Source organism: Aplysia californica, unplaced genomic scaffold (assembly GCF_000002075.1).
Source record: "Aplysia californica isolate F4 #8 unplaced genomic scaffold, AplCal3.0 scaffold00037, whole genome shotgun sequence".
Classification (NCBI taxonomy): domain Eukaryota; kingdom Metazoa; phylum Mollusca; class Gastropoda; order Aplysiida; family Aplysiidae; genus Aplysia; species Aplysia californica.
In genome coordinates this window covers 1,298,932-1,319,159 of record NW_004797307.1, presented here as the reverse complement: position 1 = coordinate 1,319,159, position 20,228 = coordinate 1,298,932, and the positions used below count along the sequence as shown (strand labels likewise).

The following is a 20,228-nucleotide window of genomic DNA, read 5'->3' as shown; positions in this document are numbered from 1 at the left end:
CTCTCTCTCTCTCTCTCTCTCTCTCTCTCCCTCTCTCTCTCTGTCTCTGTGTGTCTCTCTCTCCTTCTCCCTCCCTAGTACATCCTTGAATAAAGGCAATCCAACAATGCTTACCCAGACACCCTCGCACATTTCTGAATTCACACAGTCATAAATTCTTACAGAACAGAACAGCATGAATAAAACGATCTGAGAGAACATAATAATATCTGTATTGGAAATGTCGGAAATTACAGATTAAAGCTGGACTGAAACAAATGCGTTTTAAGTGCTGATTTAAATTTTGATAAAGTGGTGGACTCCCGTAGATGAGCTGTGCCACGTATAAAGCTGCATGTTTCGTGAGGTGATATAATCAAGAGCTTGTCAGTTGTCTCCTTTGTGGGTGTTTTTTTTTCAAATACTATTTATGGAGTTAGATCTAATGGAATAAATTAAAGCTGTTCATTTGCCTATCTATATTGAACAGAAGTCGAGATATTTTGACAGAAGGAGGTGTGTGGGGGTGGGGGGGGGTCTCCTGTTGTTATAGTTGAAATTAATAGCAGTCAAAGATTTGGTGGCTTGCAAAGCTAGTGTGTCCTTGGAAACTGCATATTTGATTTTTGTTTCGTTGGAATTCTCATACAAACTAACATTTTAACGAACCAAAAGGTGTTGAGCTAAACTCAAATAGTCGATAAAACTAACCCAGCTAGAAGGCTCATTTGACCTTATGCATTTGCTCGCACCGTAAAACACTCACAAAGAAAAAAATAAACAAAAACGGACGAGAAAATGTACACTTGTTTAACCCTATCCGTACGTCGTGTTTTACTATCGTATCCATACGACGTGGGGAACTCGGTGCCATCACTTTCCAAAGAGGAAATTTACTCGTTTATCCGATCCGTACGCATTGCTTTGCAGTCTGTCAAAATGATTTTGTTTTTTTTTAGAAATACTGAAATTTTCAGAGAGATGTTCGTACTAGAAATATTCTAAAAAGTGAAGAATACAATCCCAGGGGTACCAAATGACCCCAGGGCGTACGGAGAGGGTTATTCACTAATCTTCTGTCCGCTGCCTGCCTGATGTTCCCAGCGTTTGTGACGGTCCTCTCCATGTTCATCTACGGCCTCAACTGCTTCCCACTGTTCGCCAGCGTGGCCTTACGCTCCGTCCTGTCATGCGCAGTGGGTTCTGTCTACACCTGGTGCTTCTCTGTGGTCATCGTGTACACCTTCTTCACCTGTGATTTGTCCCCAGTGAGTATCGTTGTCATGACAACCGAGCCGACTCTTTAATAACAATGGCTGACTTGTAATGTTATCAGCCAAAATAAGCGTAGAAATAAGTCTTTCCCATGAAATGAAAACCAACAAACAAACATACAAACAAACAGTTACTGCGTGTGAAGATAATATAGGTGTCTAATACTAACAATAATTATAAATAATAATAACAATAGCGAAAACCCACACTCTACAGCGTGCTCTATGAGCTGTATAACTATTAATAACCGAGAATGCCCTAAAACACAACTCAGAGACATTCTTATCTTCCCCGGAAGCATACTGTGCGAGCTGCAAACTGCACTAAAAAAACTGGCATCGTCTTTCGCTGTCTATAGCTGGCTACTCATTCCTACATAGATGAAGAGAGGAAAATCAATCTTATATTACGGTGCACTCAACATCGAGCCCCTGACAGGATTCGAACTCAAGACCTTACGGTGTAGAGACCGAGAGACTAACCACTCAATCATCTGTCTGTCTTAAAGATCTGTACATCTGAAACTGCTCCGCGTTTCCCGGATGTTACCGAGAGCCTGGGTCTCTGCAATAGACTTCCTTGTCCATACAGTGGTGCTGTTTGTCTGTCGTTTCTTAGCTTGGTTTTATAATTTATGAAACAACGACTGGGTTGTGAAATTGTTCTGTGCTGGTGCTGTATTATGAATCTAAGTACATGTATGTACAATACGTGTATGTGTTTTTGTATGTATGTATCTATAGTTATGTATCTAATTTATGTATGTATGATTATATGCCATTGTAAACCAAATTGCCCTTCTGGAATCAATAAAAATGTCGTTTATTTATTATTATTTTTATAATCAAACAAAATCAAAACAGAATTGTTGTGTCAGTGACATGCCAAAGTAATTCTGGCCACTAATAAAGTTTGCTTTTTGTTTTCCTCACTCGACTGAACGGTCCCTCACCTCTTCACGTGCTTAGGAAGCTCGGGTGGCCTATTTTTTCATGAGTGGCCCACAGCTTCTGTCCCTGGCCTACCTCTGCCTACGTCTCCCGTACGGCTTTGTGGTGACCTTCCGCATCTGGCTACGGGAAAGGCGGTGTGAGAAGGTCAAGTTCAGAGAGTCTTTGACTCGGATACGAAAGTCTTATCAAGGTCAGCGTGTGACCCAGTTATTTCGAAAGCCTCCGGAGGACAAAGGGTAAGTTAGTGATATCCGTAAAAGCAAAGTATAATATCTTATTGTCTGCAAGAAGTTCAACAGTTTCTAGTTCAGAAAGCATTTTTTCTTTGCTGAAGAGAGAAAAACTCTGTTCTGTTATTTTAATAATAGCACCTCCATTATATATACATGAATATGTACTTTTTTTTCTTACTTCTATTTTCAAAATTAGAATGTCCATTTCTACAAAGTAATTTCTTGACTCTTGCAACCGGTACCACATAATATGAAAATGCAATACATGTTTCCCAACTTTGAGGCTTAGTACATCTGGACTGCTAGCCGAAGGATTATGTATTCGAGTATCATGAAGGTCACATCCCGCTGTTTTCTGTTGAGACATAGCCTCAGCCCCCTATGGCCCCCATAGTGACCACTTGGTAAAACAATTCGAAACTAAGACAGAGTAAGGAGAGTTATACTGGTTCTTTTCTTATTTAGAACCTCTCATCGTTTTTTTACTTACCTTAAGTTATCCTCACCTTTTCTTTCCCTTTTCGTTGGTTTCCTCATTAAATGTCTGTTCAGGGCGGTATTGCCCGTACAACAACATGTGGTCTGATGTTTGTCTTATAACTTAATGTTATAATCACGTTACCCTCACACTTTCATTGAAGTTGAGACTGAGCTCATACGAGAGTGGCAGATTCAGATTTTTGCCTACAGGATTTTCTATCAGTCACTACGTAAACGTTACCTATAATTAGGTATGGTTGCGGAAAAACAGCCGCACACATTGTAGAAGAGAAATGTGGTTATCCTAAGCAGAATGATCTTCTGGGAGAGTGTGATTATAACACAGAATAAACACGCAGGGGTAGGAGGGGGTGGCCAGTTCTGCAAGTGGTTGTCAATTAAAGGTAATCGTTAGAGCAGATTAGACTGTACGGTGTGTTCTTTTTAAAATGTGAATATTTCTTACTATGATAAGTGGACTTCCAAGCCATTACCTATCTCATGGTACAAATTTTTACTTTTATTTTTCATGTTTCCTCAGGAAAAAAGATCAAGATATCGTAGAAAAAATATTCACATCGTTAGTAAATTTCTTGAAGAGCTGGATCTACAATTGGCAACCAGACTTCCGATACTCTGCACGTATACTGGCCATTATGTGGGTCGGCTTTGCTGTGTTGTACATGGTGAGTTGAAAACAGAACTTGCATTAAAGTTACGAAAGTTTCACTTTGCTAAAGAAATCTTATCAGCGTCTGTGTGTGGTGTTGCGGTTGGGAGCTTCGCCGTCGCTGTTGTGGGAGGACCAATACGGAGTGCCCATTGGGGGATCGGGTCGGGTCGGGTCGGTTTGCTAGTCAGATTGAGGGTGCAAAGCGGCTATCGTTGCACACGCCGATTGCGCCCGACTTGTTGCCTCAAAAACAAACGTGCTTGTTTTCCGGCGACGAGTCGGGCGATCGACCCGATCCGACCCGATCCCATCCGCAAAGGGCACCCCGTGGTATCAAGTATCTGCGCTTGTATGCCAGGACCTTGTATCCCTCTCAGACAGGGTTTTCGTGCAGACAGGATGAAGGCGTTAAACATCTACTGTTATAAAATATAAGTAAAGACATTTCAAATCATTACTACTGTTCCTCCTAACACACGACTTTCTGGCAATCCAGATTAAAGATACTGCTGTGTAGATCCCCTCGATCGAAACTAAAACTTCTGTTTTGTTTTAGTAAGTGGTTTACGGCCCTTTAAACACAATAAAGTCATATAAGTGACGAAAATTAGAGGTGTTACAAGAGAGTGACAAACACACAAAAAAAATGGAAGGGAGATGAAGGCAATAGATGTTTGATAGAAAAGAAGAAGCAAACCCCACCAGAGCACCCCCTAATCACACGCTGACATTTCTAACAATTAATTCGTTACTCAAGTTATTTAAGGAGTTTGAAGGCTTCCCCAACCACTTCGCATTGTTGTATTGAAGATGGACGTGGAATACAAAAACTACCCACCCACCCTGACTCTCAACCGCTAATGGTGCTGAAACTGTTTCTAGAATAATGGCATGGAACAGCACGTCACAGCACAACATAGCCACGTTTACTAATGGTATCGCTTTATACAAATAGTATCTCCTCACTGCCCCGCCTCTACACTCTATACTCTGCATCTTTTACATTGGTTTTCGGGTTTTTTCTCTCCCTGTCTCTTTTATTTCTAACTAATATTTTTGTTTTGCTCGGAACCGTGTTACAACAAAATGATTGGTCTACAGTTTTACCTATGAATAGCGGCCAATGAAAATTAGAGAGACACAACTAGAGTATAATTTTGTCCTGTGTTGGTGCGGTAGTGTTTCATTGCCCACAACTGTCCACAAAACCGTTGACCAGTTACACTGATCTACAAAATTCTGAAAATACGTGGGCTTAGGCATATACACATGATTTTTATATGGAATCTAGGCCCGTAGAATCCAAATCTGATATCAGATTTTCTCTATCATGTCATAATTTTAATACGAGACGTCATAATTTCTGTTGGGGTTTTTTTTCTCTTTGAGTCATAAACCCCTAAAATCTCACTCACATTTCGGCTTAGGCATGTAAGTTTGATTTTCATTTGGAATGTGGATGGTAGAATCCGAATTTTAATACGACACTTCGCCTTTTGGGGCTGTTTTTTTCTATTCGATTCATTTAAATTGTTTTGCCCTCCTGTGGTACTTGGCTTAGGTGTGTGTTTACCAGCTTCAAACCTTAAGGACTCTTTTTTCCCCCAGACTATGTTCAAAATAACCTGGAGCAGCACGTCATTATTTCTCTACCTGGTGGACGTGGCCACGTACTCTCTCGACTCCATTGGCTGGTCCGACCAGGCTGGAGATTCTGACGTCATAAAACTCGCTCGCATCCTGCTCAAAATTTACTACTATTTCATAGCTGCCATATTTGGTGAGTGCCCGTCTGTCTGTATGTTTGTTTGTCTGCCTGTCTATCTGTATATCTGTCTGTCTGTATATACGTGCACGCACACGCTCATACGCTCATACGTACTCACACATAGGCAAGCACACGCCCACACACACACACACACACACACACACACACACACACACACACACACACACACACATTCGCCTGCATCCATATTAACAAACAAGTTCAAGCAAGGTTTGTTCCTTGTTAGCGCCACTAACTTATTCCTTTTTAACGCTCGGTGTTGGTTTTTGGGGGTTTTTTTGGTTTTTTTGGGGGGGGTCCTCAAGACTTTTTAACCATTTTTCCTCAGTCCCATTTCAAAGAAATAAAGGGATGAAAATAGATTAGACCTCCTACATCGTATAACCTGACAGTGGTCAACGACTTCATGGAGTAATTCATAAAGGCAAAGGCAAGGAAAAATGAAAGCCTGTTGTGTCAAGGGGGTGGGGCACCAGTGGACTGACAAGGTCGTAGTGTCAGGTCACAGGTCACAGGTCACAGGTCACAGGTGAGAGGTGAAAGGTGATTGCGGTAGACGTACAGTCAGAAGTCTGTCCTCATAAATTCCATGTGTGTGTTAACCCTATCCGTACGTTGCGTTTTACTATCGTATCCGTACGACGTGGGGAACTCTATGCCACCACTTTCCAAAGAGGAAATTTACTCGTTATCCAATCCGTACGCTTTGCATAGCAGTCTGTCAAAATGATTTCTGAGAAATACTGAAAGTTTCAAAGAGATCTTCGTACTAGAAGTATTCTAAAATGTGAAGCATACAACCCCGAGGGTACAAAGTAACCCCAGGGCGTACGGATAGGGTTTTAATGAATATTTGATACTGTCATACCTTACTCTTTCTAACTCCCTTGTTGTTTTGTTTTTTCAGTCTTGGCCATCATATGTTATATCGTCGCCTTTGTCATCGGTTTATGCAGCATACTATACAGTTTGTCATCATACAGGTAAATATAGGCGTAGTATAGTGTTACATCTCATAGGTAAGCAGCTATAAATGTGGACCTTCATTGGATTTTATGGGGACCACGGTGATTTTTTGTTTGAATACGATAAATTTTAGCAGAAATTATCAAATCTGTCAAAATACATTTACTAAGATTGGTATTCGTAGTGAAATTTAAAGGAACATTTGTTTGCTGAATTTTTTAAAAATTAATTGTATTGTTATCGTTATGCAGTTTATAATTTCTACTTTTTTAATTAAAAGAGTTACTTTACGTACAATGACCAGTAGTAGAAGGTGTGGCCCCATGTTATTTATGGCCCAGTCGAAGTCGCCCTGATTCGATCATTTGCCTACGACTGCAGTAAAGACATTGGCGTATTGAAGTCATTACTGGCTGTTAATCCTTCAATAGTACCCCGCCTTCAAGTAAGCATTCAGCTGTCACTGAGAGCAGGATCTGCCGGTTTTGTTGGAGTTTTTTGTTGTTTGTTTGGTTTGTTTTCGTTTTGTTTCGGGGGGGTGTGCTTATTTGTTTTTGTTTTGCTTTTTGTTTGTTTGTTTGTTTTTGTTTGTTTTGTTTGTTAGTTGTTGTTTTTTATTAGGGGGGTGTTTGTTTGGTTTTTGTTTACTTTAAAAATTCATGTCTGCTTATTTGTCAAGCGAAAAACAGGCTAAGGCTCAGTAATCACACCACGACTTCTATTTTTTTTTCACCTTTTGTGATTGACTTGGCTTGCTCTCTACTTGAATTGCTTTTATTTTTAAAAATACAGCTTGGAAAGCCTTGTTTGGTTTTTCACCATACAAATTACATAGGGTACTACTTTAAGATAAGGGATAGTCCTCTGACATTTTCTTAAAATGAACATACACTGGGTTTTTTGGGAGTTTTTAGTGTTGTTGTTTTTTATTTGTATTTTTTTAAATTCTTTCATTTGGTTTGTTTAAGGCACAATCTGAGGGCTCTGCACAAGGGAGACTATAGCCACGTACCTCCAAGAGGCAAGATGACCAACGTGAGCCTTCTGGTGAGGCAAACATGGGTGCTTAGAGTTGACTGCTAAACAGGTCCAAAAGAAAAATAGGAAACTAAACTGGTCTATATTGATCTAAAACCTGTAACATTACATTAAGTTTGATAATTATGGAAGGCAAAATAGATTACCAGTACTTTAAGAAACTGTAACAATAGAATACCCACTCCCCCCTCCCCCCAAAAGCAGCATAATACTAATTAATTGGTCTAACGGTGCGGCCACTGTCTCTTTTGATACAGTTTTTTAATTATTGGGTTTTATTTTTTTTCCAGACTGGTAGTATGCGCTACGCCGGATATCAAGTGGGTTACATCGCATGGGGTAAGACACTTATCGTTATCTCAGAATTACAATGTTGTGTTTGCCCAGTACCTAGTTTTGAAAATGTTGACGTCACGAATGCAGTTCGTCAAATATCATGATAAGGACATAGAATTATTTTGCAATTTTGACAGAAGATTTGATTTCTGACCTCATGGTCTTAGTAACTCGAAACGGTCAAAAACATCATACAGAACCTAGTAATTCTGAGGTAGCGTAATGCTTCGCTTTCTGTTCTGACTTAAAGTTTGAGTAGGTTGGAGCAAAAGACTTGCACTCCTAGACCACGCACTGTCATAACCGCGGTGATTCAGGCGAGCACCACTGTCTACGCTAGTGCACCCAAATAAAGGCCAAAACACCAGTATAGTAGTCGGGTGGATGCAGAACCTTTCCCGACGCCTTTCATTTGGCTCAATAGTATGTTCCATAGTGAACAAGAAATACATCAGAGAATACGATCTAGAGTTTTATAAAGAGAAAAAATAATGTCCGTTTAGTCCTGGAGAAAAAGAAAGTCAGATAGAGACTACAAAGGAAAGGAGAAAAGAGTAAATATTACCACCCCCCCCCCCCTTTTTTTTTTTTTTTAAAGAACAAACCATCCACTTTTCTGCTTTACCTTGAGGTACAAAATCTCACAGCTTACATTTATCCACGCTGAGTTAAAGAAACAGAAAAGTGCTAGAAGAAGACAAGTGACACAAAGAGTAATTTCAGCTCTCTAACTAACTATTACTAACGTGTTCCAGCACAAGACAAAATTGATTTATCTGATTACGACGTCGAGCTCAAACGGCTGTTCCAAGAATAAGTTGCTGACACGGTTAATGCAACCATAGACTGAGGCTAATAGTTGATACAGCCTTTGAATTAAAAAAAAAATATTAGTCCACTTTCAACTTCAGGAAATGGGTTAGGTACCCGCCTTGTGTCTGTCTTTCTGTCTCTGCCTCTCTCTCTCTCTCTCTCTCTCTCTCTCTCTCTCTCTCTCTCTCTCTCTCGTTCCTTCGCACACATAGTGAACACACACATAGTGAACATGCACACAATGAGCATTTTTCTCTTTCTTTCTGTCTTTCTCTTTCTCCTCCTATCCTTCCCTCTCACTTTCTCGCTCTCTCAATCTCCCCCTTTCACACAATCACACGAGCTTTCTCTGTTGTCTTCTCTCACTAGCTAACGGGTTGTTTAAATGTTAGTTTGCCAAGCCTGCCTCAGCTATCTTGACATGTCTAGGTGATAAGGTCTGTTAACTTTGAGAGAGTTTATTGTGTTCTCTTTGATTGTTAGTTGACTTTACAGGTTCCAGAAATAAAACAAGTAATGTCTACAAAAAAGCTATACATAATTTCAAAAGCTTTTGTTCACTTAAAATATTATATTTCAACGTACACTAGAATCTAACAGAAAGTCAGAAATACTTATATTATCCGTGGTTCATTTTTTGGTTTTCGTTTTTCGGGGGGTGGGGGGTTGTTTTGTTGGTTGTTGTTGGGGTTTTTTTGGGGGGGTCAATTTTTACATCAACGCGTTTACAGACAATGGCTTGTGACCTATTCTTTATTGATGAAGACAAAAATCCATAAAAGTCCAGCATATCAACCATTCTCTCCATGCCCCCCACCTCTTTCTCTCTCTCTCTCTCTCTCTCTCTCTCTCTCTCTATATATATATATATATATATATATATATATATATATATATATATATATATATATATATATAACTATCTATTTATCTATCTATCTAGCTATCTATCTAGCTGTCTATATCTTTCATTCTCAATTCCCAGGTAGGAACACACATTCCCTTTCTCTATCTATCTATCGATCTATCGATCTATCTATCGATCTATCTATAAAATTGTTCATACCAGATTTTTCGAGTCACTGTAACCTGATATCCTTAATCTTTAGAGTAATTATAATCAAACTAGAAAAAAAGCGTATTTTTATTTCACCATGCGTATCCCCTGTGATTGTTATCATGTGTTTTTTTTAAACGCCTAAGTACCCCTCCCACTCTATAACCCTTTCCCCTCCGCACACGCACACACACACACACACACACACACACACACACACACACACACACACACACATACACACACACACACACATACACACACAAACAAACAAACACACACACAAACACACACACACACACACACTTACACACACAAAAGCACTCTCCCCTGTCCACCAAGCCCACCTTTCTCTGCTGTCGCACCGATTGTTCCCGTAACCAATCTATAAATAAAACCATGGTGTGTTGCATTTTCCAGCCTTCGTTCTTCAAGCCCTCAGCTTTTTCACCTTTGTGATCATCCTGGTTCTCGTCATTGTCATCATCGCTCTCGGTTTCAGCGAATGGTTCAAAAGCCTTCTTCAATACATCGGGTTAGTTGTTTTGAGGTTTTTTCTATTGTCTGTTGGATTGTTTTTCTTTTCTTTTTTTTTGGTATTTTACGGCGCTCGCAACTGCTTAAGGTCCCTATGAGCGCACGGGACACTTTTAAATTTTCAGCTGGTAGGAAATTTTGAATATTGCTCGGGTGGCGGCTGAAGCCTACTTTTATCGATTTTGGACCATCAAGGGATCTTTATCGTGTTCAACTTGCACAAAGGACCTCCCTGATTTTTTGCCCTTATCCGAGGAGGTTAGGTGTGGTCTTTCCTACCGTAAGGTCAGGGGTGTGGCTGAAAGACAGCAGTAAGAAGGAGACTAAGAGTAGCAATAGAAATGCTGGAGAAAGAGTCAGGAGCCCAGAGGAAGGGGCAAAGGAGGTGAGGGGGTGTGGGCAGAAAGTGGAGACGAAAGCAGATGACATAACATTGTTAGAGAGCAGGAAAGAAGATAAACGGTGATAATTTTAGAGAAGAGAATTTTCTGTTGCTCTCCGGATTCGAACCAAGGACCTATTGAACGAGAGGTGAACACCTTAACCTCTAGGCGACGAGAGCCGCCCTTAGTTGTTTGTTTTTTCTTGAACTGCTTACGTGTTTTTGTAATTATTAATTATTAAACTGTATGTCATCTCGACATTTAACGGAAACAAAGGATGAAAAAGTCAAAGTAAAATAAAGTAATTACAAGAATGACTGAGAGGTTTTAGTTATCTAGTGGTTGGGTTACAGGATTCCGAATCGAGAGATTGTTGGGTTTTTGGGGGGTTGAAGGCTCAGCTTAGTCTCACGTTGTGCGGTTTAGAAAGGCAATAATACTCTATTTTTTTCCTTTTAGCACAGTCATATCGGAAATGGACATTAACTCTGAGGTCCCTTCTCTTAAGTAACATTACAGTGTTGCACACGGTGAAATCAGAGGCTCGTCAATTTTGAGGCATATGTATGAAGTTATAAGTATCATCATTAAGCTTTTTTTTTGCATTTGGACGGGAAAATATATCTAATATAAGTCGAGAAATTTGCAATTGAGAGTGGTGAGGTCTCCTGGTGTCAGAAGTAAAATTCGCGAGAAATTGGCAGCCAATGTTTGGTTACTTCCATAACTTGAGTGTCCTAGAAAACGGGAAATTTGCATTAAAGAAAAAAATGTTTTAGCTTTGATCAACAAATAATCAACAATTTTCACACGAATTGTGTTGAGCCAAAAGAAGAAAATTCGAAAAAAAACTGGCCAAAAGCCAGAAAATTTTCGGGGTTTTTTTTCGATTTCATGAGTTTGAAGAGCGCTTGATCTCACCACGCTGCCGAACACATCATTCTTGGATCTTTTAAGAGCAAATTTCAACAGTCCATGACGTAATGAAAACACAAAATAATGGTTGTGTATAGGCCCCAATACCTTCACTGTACAGGCTTCACATTCTTGTACACGGGTAGGCGAGCCATCCGCATTGGTTAATGCTTTGTACAACAGAAGGAAAACGACAGTTGTTCTGTGACTGCTATTTACGTCCAACTCAGAAAGAGATTTTGAACATGGCCTTTGAAAAGCTCATTACACAATAATATCAGAAGTAAGAGAAAATATAACCCCCTATGTCTTTGCACATCATAAACATCATAGCCTTTTGTTTCCTCTTCCTATAAAACATCCTACTGTAAACCTTACGATGTTGCGTACTAATTATGTCAGGTCGAATTAGGGGGCTATACTTTACTTTTGCCATGTTTTGGAAGTTAAATTGTTTATTCCTGTCTCACCACAGCCCGTGGGTGTTTGTCCTGATAATCTTCTTGGTTGGCCAGTACTTCATGGCCAGGCTCGTCTTTCTACAGAGTCACAAGGACTCACTCTCCATAGACAACAGGTGAGAACATTTAGGCTGATGGCACCCTGCGATGTTCTAGTACACATGGTAGCTTGTTATCCTTTTTGCTATTAATCAAGTACAGCAGATGTCTCTATTGTAGCAGTTATGCGCTTTGCCGTCACATACAGCAGACCCGAGTTTGATTCCAGAGTATGATGAAGATTTATGCAGTTCCTTTGTCTTTCACCTGAGATGTTGTATTCCTCTGAGTCCAGATCGGCCCGGACAGGCAAGGTCGAAACCTGCCCTCTAAATGATCTAAAAAGTATGTTGATTCCGTCGTGTAACCCCCCCCCCCCCCCCCCCCCCAATTACTTTGTATGAATTTGAATAGCTGCACGCCGCCATCGATACAATTTAGATCATTTTGAACGCATGGTCCTTCAAGCCCATTAACAAGGGCAACCCCTGGATGACAGGGATAATGCATTTAAAAAAGCCGCCCCCATCTTGGAATAGAATTAATGTCTTCTGAATGAAAAGGCGATGAATCTAACAGGATCTAGGAGCAACTAGTTAAAGTTCGAGACCCAAAATTTGTCTTTCGTACTATGACATCTGTTTCCTTTCAGCTACAATAAAATAGGTTGGGTTTTTTTTTTCAAGAATTAACTTAATTATTTCCAAATCACAGCCAAACGAAAATATTTGTCTGTGTATACTCTACTAATGTCATGTATAGCAAACTTAAGATTAGACGTGCTTGCGTATACAAATACAATTTAAACTGAAAACTCAGAATGTCTGTTTAAAGACATTTCCGCGACAATTCTGAGACGATTCCGAATTGTCTTTAAACTGAAAAGTCGGAATCGTCAAATGCAGAGAAAACTCAAAGTTGTCACTAATAACAATAGTAAAAATACGAAGATAATTTCTTTTAACATTTCTGTTTCTGATTTTACATTGTTATCATCGTTCGCTATCCACCCCACCCTCCCCCCTCTTCACTCGTCCTCAGACGCGGTCTTTTCTTGGCGGCGTACTTCCTGTTCTTCTACAACGTCTTCGTCGGGTTCGCGTCCTGCCTGTTGCGTCTGTTCAAGTCCTTGGTCCTGGGAATCTGCCTCATCTCTCGGCTTGACCACAGCATCCTGCCACACAAGTTCGAGCTCAGCGACAATGGTAATAGTGTAATTATAAACAGTGTGGCGTCGGTGGTCTTGTGGTTAGGGTGTTGAGCTCGTAAGCGAAAAGTTGTGGATTCAAACCCCATCAGGCGCAAGGGCGAAGCCTAATTCCAAGAAAGCGTCATAGTCTTAAGCATACACACACACACACACACACACACACACACACACACACACACACACACATACACACACACATACACAAACACATACACACATTCACACTCACACATACACGCACACACACATGCAAACATACGTAACGGTACACATAAACAGTGTGAATATACACAAACACACATTTATAGTAGACGTGCATCTATTTATCTAACTCTTCTGTCTGCCTTTCTCGCTGTGTTTGTCTCTCTTCCTGCCTTTCTCTGGTTTGAGCCCCTCTCTATCTGTTTATCTTCATGTCTGCCTGTCAGTCCGTCTTTCTGTCTCTTTATCTGTAAATCTGTCTTCGTTCCCTTAACTTGTTCTCATTTCCAGTATCGTATATCGCCAGGGTTCGAGCGCTATGTGGGTTTCCTTCACCTAGAAAACTACCACAACCACCCAGTACAGCATGTATTTGTTCACCTGTTGCAACACTCAGCACAGGAGACGCGACACAAGCTCACGTCCGACACAACCTCACAGTCCACAGCTCTGGACAGTGGTCAACAGAAACAGAGCTCAAAAGGGTAGAGTAATTTTGTTTTGTTTGAGAACTAGTACACAACGGTTTGCACCAGGTCAGAGTTGTTTGGTTTTGTAATAAGACAAGACACCTTCATGATCAGGACAGCGTAAACTCGAGTTAGTAGTGCAACGATTAAGCTCCTCGATTTTGCTCATCGAAAGACATGAATTCGTTTCCCCAGTGGTGGAGATTTTTATCCAATATGTCAACCTGGCTATTGGGACGCTCTGTCCTTCCCTATTAAACCTGGGTTAGCCCTGACAGTCAGTGTTGAAGTAGCCTGCCTCTTAAATTGTATGAATTATGTTGGTTAAGCTGTAAAACAATTTGTAATTTGAATTAACTGTTACAATATCGGGTATAATTTGCTCAAAATGTTTGCAATTTGTCTGACATTGACAAGAAAGATGAGGTTTCGTTAGGTCTCTGAACATCTTGGTTCAGGAAAACTTAAAGCATTATTTGTGTCAATTTGTAACCAAACCTATTCTTGGGAATAAGTGAAACGTTATTCTCGGATTTCAAACCATATGTTTGACAAAATAAGTACATTAACTGGAGTTAGCGACGGTCAAGTGGTCTAGGAATTGAGCCAAGGCAAAAGACAATGTCCATGGCTCAGAGAATTGAGGTCGCGATGCTCGCACACAAAGTGGCAGTGTAGCCGTCTATGCAAGTTCACTATTCTGGTGAGTTTTTTAAATCTTAAATAATCTCATATGCCGGATGTTCTACTGGGGTCTGATTGCATGTAATACATTTCAGACTTTTGCACAAGGGAAACAAAGTTGGTAGTTTCGTCGGCTCCTCTAAAGGTGAGACAGATATGGGACAGATAGAGGTCAAAGAATCTGAAGCTGTCGAAAAAGGAGTCGATTACCAGCTCACAGATCAGCCTAGTGATGAATTGGGTCCTGCCAAAAGATTGTTTACGCCGAGACAAGACCAAAGAGATGAGCAACCATCGGTGAATGGCGAGATCAAAGATCCCGAGGTTGGATCCTCTGGGGATGTGAGTGCCCAGTGGGAGAAAGTGAAAGGTAAGAATAATGTATTCCTGAGTAGAAAAAGAGTAGGATGCCATCTGATTGCCTTTTAAATACCTAAAAGAAATAGAATGTGGGTGCTCTTCCAAAGTATGACAAACACGACTATTATTTGTCCTTGGTCCATTCATAATTATCGATACTGATCTTTGTGAGTGTAAGAGAAAGAGATTGAGAGAGAGAGAGAGAGAGAGAGAGAGAGAGAGAGAGAGAGAAAGAGAGAGAATGAGAAAGACAGAAAGACAGAGAGAGACAGTGGAGAGAGGAAGAGAGGGAGAGAGTGATAAAGAGATAAGCACAAGGCTGGCACACATGTGTCCCGTCAGTAACAGACGAAATGACATGTTGAGGCACATTTCGAATCAACATGTAAATTAGATACACGAAGTTTGATTATAAATTCATAACATGCATGATGTTGCCTACCTTTTGGGGTTTTTGATAAAGAAAACAAAATTGAAAAATCTGAATGAATAACAAAGTTGGGCTTCGTTTTCAAAGTGCTCCAAAAACAGCACGTCTTCAAACGTTGTGGAATGACAAGAATATAATGCGTTCTCTGTGAGTTAAACAGATACTGCTACCAAATGTGTCACGATATGGTAGAATCAGGCGCTCGTTAAGTTTTTGGTAGATGTAATTATTGGTATCATCTTTAAGCTTGTTCATTTATCAACTTTCCGATGATAAAATATGCCAGTCTATTTTAAATACAAATCGAGATATTTGCGATCGAAAGAGGTGGGGGGTCATCTGGCTTCAGCAGTAAAACTAGGGGGAAATAATCCTCAAAGTTTGGTGACCTAAATAGCTTGAGTGTCCGTGGAAACTGAAAGTTTACCTTTTTGTGCCTTCAGTCAACTTTTTAAAAAACTGAAATACGCACAGAAATTCGTTTTTAACTGGGCATAAAAGGTGTTGGGCCAAAATACAAACATCCGATAAAAATTGCAAAAAGTGGCGGAAAAATACCTATTTCTTTGATTTCCCAATTTTGGCCAGCGTTTGATTTCACCACAATGCCTCCCATAAAAGTTGTCTTCTTTCCTGCAGACTCCCCGGAACTGGTCCGTCACAGAAAACGCCAGCTGGCCGCCTTCCAGTGGTCCCTTGCCTACACTCTCTTCTCAAACCCTCAGTTTATTTTGGAGAGAAAAGGTTTCATACAACAACGAATGAAGAAGAAAGGAGGTGAGAGTGTCGAGAAGAAGGATGAGGACAAAGAAATTGTAAAGGGAGGACTAAACCTGGAAATGTTGAAGCTGAGCAAAAAAGTGAAAAAGACGGAGCAGACGAAAGATTGAGTCAAGACAGTGTTGTTTGTTTTTGCATGAGTTTGGAATAATGTTTCTCTCCGGGAAGAGCGGGTTACAGACCCCTAGAGTCTTTAATTACACAACTCGTTAACACATCTCATTAACACATCTCATTAACACATCTCATTAACTCATCTCGTTAACACATCTCATTGACATATCTCATTAACACATCTTGTTAACACATCCCGTTAACACATCTCATTAACACATCTCATTAACACATCTCATTAACTCATCTCGTTAACACATCTCATTGACATATCTCATTAACACATCTTGTTAACACATTCCGTTAACACATCTCATTAACATATTTCATTAACACATCTCGTTAACATGTAGCTAACACATGTCGCTAACACATCTCGTTAATTAACCCGTCTCGGTAACCCATCTTGTTAACACATCTCGTTCACATATTTGTTAGCGAAACTAAAAACCGCATCATCGCACACCGTCGGCTCTTGTGTAGCGATAAGGCGTCTCGCCAAGCACTCAGAGGACTTGAGTTCGATTCCCGCACGGGGAGTATTTTATGAGTATCTCGGGCTTTCTGCTGGGACGTTGTATCCCTCTCATTCCGGGTAGGCCCTGGCTGACAACAAGGTCGAAGCCCACCTTCTAAATGAATTTTAAATTGTGTCAAAATGCTGCGTTAAACATTAATATACATTCAAAAATAACATAATCACTGGCGGGGGTGGGTGGTTGGCGGGTGCGGTTTGATTCTTCTTTCCTGTCAAACATCTATCCTCTTTATTTTCCTTCATTCTTTTTGTGTTTGTTACTCTCTTATTTTATAGAGAAGTGAGACAACGTTGTGTCCCCTCTCCCTTTCTTTTTAACATCTATACAGAGTTTATTTTTAGAAAATCTCAAAACTGCAGGGCGTCACTATTGGGGGTCGCAACATCAATACCCTGAGATACGAACTGCTTGCAAAAACGAATGAAAATCTTTCTAAAATTGTGAACATGAAAGGAGTAAAAGTGACCAGCAGCAAGGCAGGCTTTGACATGAACACCAAGAAAACAAAAGCATTGATCTTATCAAAATCTTGTGAAAAAACAACTTACATAGATGGGGAGAGCATGGAACAAGTGAACCAATTCAAGTATCTTGGGACAATAATCACAGACTATAGAAGTGAAAAAGAAATAAACATACGAGAACAGCAACTGCAAGAGCAAAATTTTGCCAAATGTTTAAAAAATATGTAAATCCAGGCAATTATCTCTCACTCAAAGAAAGAAAATCTTCCCCATGTTCCTATATGGCGCAGAGACCTGGATTTTGACAAGGAAAGAAGAAAACAAAATAAATGCGTTTAACATACGAGACAAATCCTGCTGAATAAAATAAAATGAAGAAAAATTACAATACTTCGGCCACTTAAAATGACATGAGACCATTGTGAAAGAGGTGTTTGAAGGAAAGATAAGAGACAGGAGAGCCAGAGGGAGACAAAGAATAACATGGATGGACAACATAAGAACATGGACTGGCCTGGATTATGTCAAAATGTGCACCGGCAGCTCGCTACCTTGAAGGATGGAGGGTCATTACACGTCAAACTCTGAGTCAAACTCTGAGTCAGAGATAACACCTCCAGATATCCAGCTACTCCCTAGAAACACCACTTATATTCGGCACTTATATTATATGACTTTATTGTGTTAGAAGTACTAAACACATACTAAAACAAAAATCCCTGCGATCTCTGGAAAAAGAGGGTCTTCTCGGCATGTTCCCGTTGAAACCTATGTAGAAGTCCAGATGTTGTGTCATCACCTTAATTTAGGCGATCTATGGCAGACTCTTACAATATATTTTTTTCTTCTTTTTGTTGTTGTTGTTGTTGTTTTGTTTGTTTTGTGTGTGTGTTTTTGTTTGGGTTTTTTTTTGTTGGGGGGCTGTTTTTTTTGTTTTGTTTGTTTGTTTGTTTGTTTGTTGGTGTTGTTTTTTGTTTGTTTGTTGTTGTGTGGGTTTTTTGTGGGGTTTTTTCTTTGGGCGTGGGGGGGGGGGGGGAGATATTTTACACTCTATAATGTTGAGGACTTAAACTTGGCTATAGCTGACAGATTTAGCAAAGAGGGCGATGGCAATGATACATGTATTGGCATTCCTGTTTGTGAGTTTAAGGACAGTCCTAACAATGAGGTAGAGCCAAACAACGACGAAAAAGGCTTTACTAACAACGTTATTTTATTTCCTTGTTCGTGACCCAGAGCAACTGATTGAGTTTGGCCAAGAGAACCCGTGGTCGCTGACTCAGCACGCTCTTCCTTTTTGAAATGTTCACGGCCTTATTAAACAAACATACGTCCTACCTTTGGCCAGAGCGTAAACTGTATTCTCTGATTTCGGGGTCAAATAAGGATGTAACAGACACATTATGTCCAATCAGCAGCATACATAAATGTGTGTCACGACCCGGTGGAATGGGACGCTAGTAAGTTTTCGGCCGATGAAGTTATTGTTATCAGCTTAAAGGGCGTTTACTTGTCCTGATTTATGTGAAGAAACAACAACAACAACAATGTGAAGAAATTACCCGTTTGTCTTTGCTAGAAGTCGAAATGTTTTGGATTGAAGGAGGTGGGGGTTACCTGGTTTCAGAGGTAAATTTAGCGAGAAAATGGCCACCAGAGTTTGATGACTTCCAAAGTTTCAGAGTCCTTAGAAACTGTAAATTTACATATTCTGTGCCTTTAATCAAAGCTGTTGGGTTTGTTTGTTGGATTGGGTTGTTTTTTTTAATTATCCACACAGCAATGTATTTTTTAATGCACATAAAATGGGTTGAGCCAATGAAAAAGAAGGATAAAAAATTGCCACACGGGCAAAAAAATGCTGATTTCTTCGAATTCGTTATTTTAACGAACGCCTGATTTCACTCTGATGCCTCACACATTTCGAACTATTGTACACACATTAGGAACACGTATTTGCGTAACATTTCGTGTAATGCATGGCGTTGCCTACGTTTGTTGTTGTTTTTAGTTTTAGATATAGTTACCAGAATTGAAAAATCAGTATAAGTAACAAAGTTGTGATTTAATTCTTTTTAATGTTCCAATGTGCTGTGATTTTAAGCATTCTTGGGTGTCCAGAATGTGTGTCCTCAATGTATATATTAAGTGTCTCTTGGCTCAAGGTCGTAATAATAATATTATTATGCAATGCTGTCTTTTAAAATACTAATCTTCCAAGTATTTGTATTTTTCATGCGTCCATACGCTTCCTAGGCCATCGTATTATAGCCACAAACATTATTTCCTGCAGCTTTGCTTGTTTGTTTTTTTTAAATTTAATGTCCTCTGTGTGACAAAGAGAGATACAAAAAGCCATTTTCCCATCACCCATTAAATTCCTACATCCTTAGTTTTGTCAAGTCGGGATTTCTTTCGACCTTTATCTCCTTCATAACCAGGCTCGACACTCCGTTGAACTAATTGCCAGGATTATGTAGCAGGCATGGCAGTTAACGAGTTACAGATTGTATTAGCAGAATAATATAGAAATATCATGAGAATACCCATTAAACTGTACAGAGCTTTAAAACTATCTTTAACAATTGTAACGTTAATTTATATCACATTGTGTGTGACTATGAGTCTATAAAGGGGCGTAAGCATGTAATGAGTGTGTGTGTGTGTAAGTTGCGAGTCGAAAAAAAGGTTATGAGATACATATTAATATGTTTGTATGCGTGTGTGTGCGCGCGTGTGAGTGTACATGTTTGTGTTTGCTTGTGTGTGTGTATGTGTGTGTGTGTGTGTGTGTGTGTGTGTGTGTGTGTGTGTGTATGTGTGTTTTGTTTTGTTTTGTCTTGTTTTATTTTGTTTTTGGAGGTGTTTTTGGCAGATAGATGTATTTTTTTGCATGTGAGTGTCGTGAGCTTGTGTGATTGTTTTGATTGTTGTTGATTTGTTTCTATATTAAATACTATTATGCTTTTGATTAATGTGTGTCTGCGTGTGGGTATGTTTGTTTGTGTGTGTGCGTGTGTGCGTGTGTGTGTGTGTGTGTGTGTGTGTG

The 20,228-nt window shown here is 39.8% G+C and overlaps 1 protein-coding gene across 1 annotated transcript in view; it reads left to right on the top strand.

The window, feature by feature from the left end:
* Positions 1-16,388, top strand: part of LOC101848723 (stimulated by retinoic acid gene 6 protein-like) — a gene marked incomplete at its 5' end in the record, with an annotated part of 17,272 nt that extends 884 nt beyond the window's left edge. The window contains 13 exon segments of the mRNA XM_005091923.2: positions 1,084-1,247; positions 2,223-2,443; positions 3,462-3,606; positions 5,202-5,373; positions 6,290-6,365; positions 7,317-7,395; positions 7,677-7,725; positions 10,013-10,127; positions 11,903-12,004; positions 12,969-13,132; positions 13,646-13,823; positions 14,588-14,862; positions 15,922-16,388. Of these exon segments, the coding sequence (XP_005091980.2) occupies positions 1,084-1,247; positions 2,223-2,443; positions 3,462-3,606; positions 5,202-5,373; positions 6,290-6,365; positions 7,317-7,395; positions 7,677-7,725; positions 10,013-10,127; positions 11,903-12,004; positions 12,969-13,132; positions 13,646-13,823; positions 14,588-14,862; positions 15,922-16,172 (1,991 nt within the window).
* Positions 16,389-20,228: the final 3,840 nt, after the last annotated feature.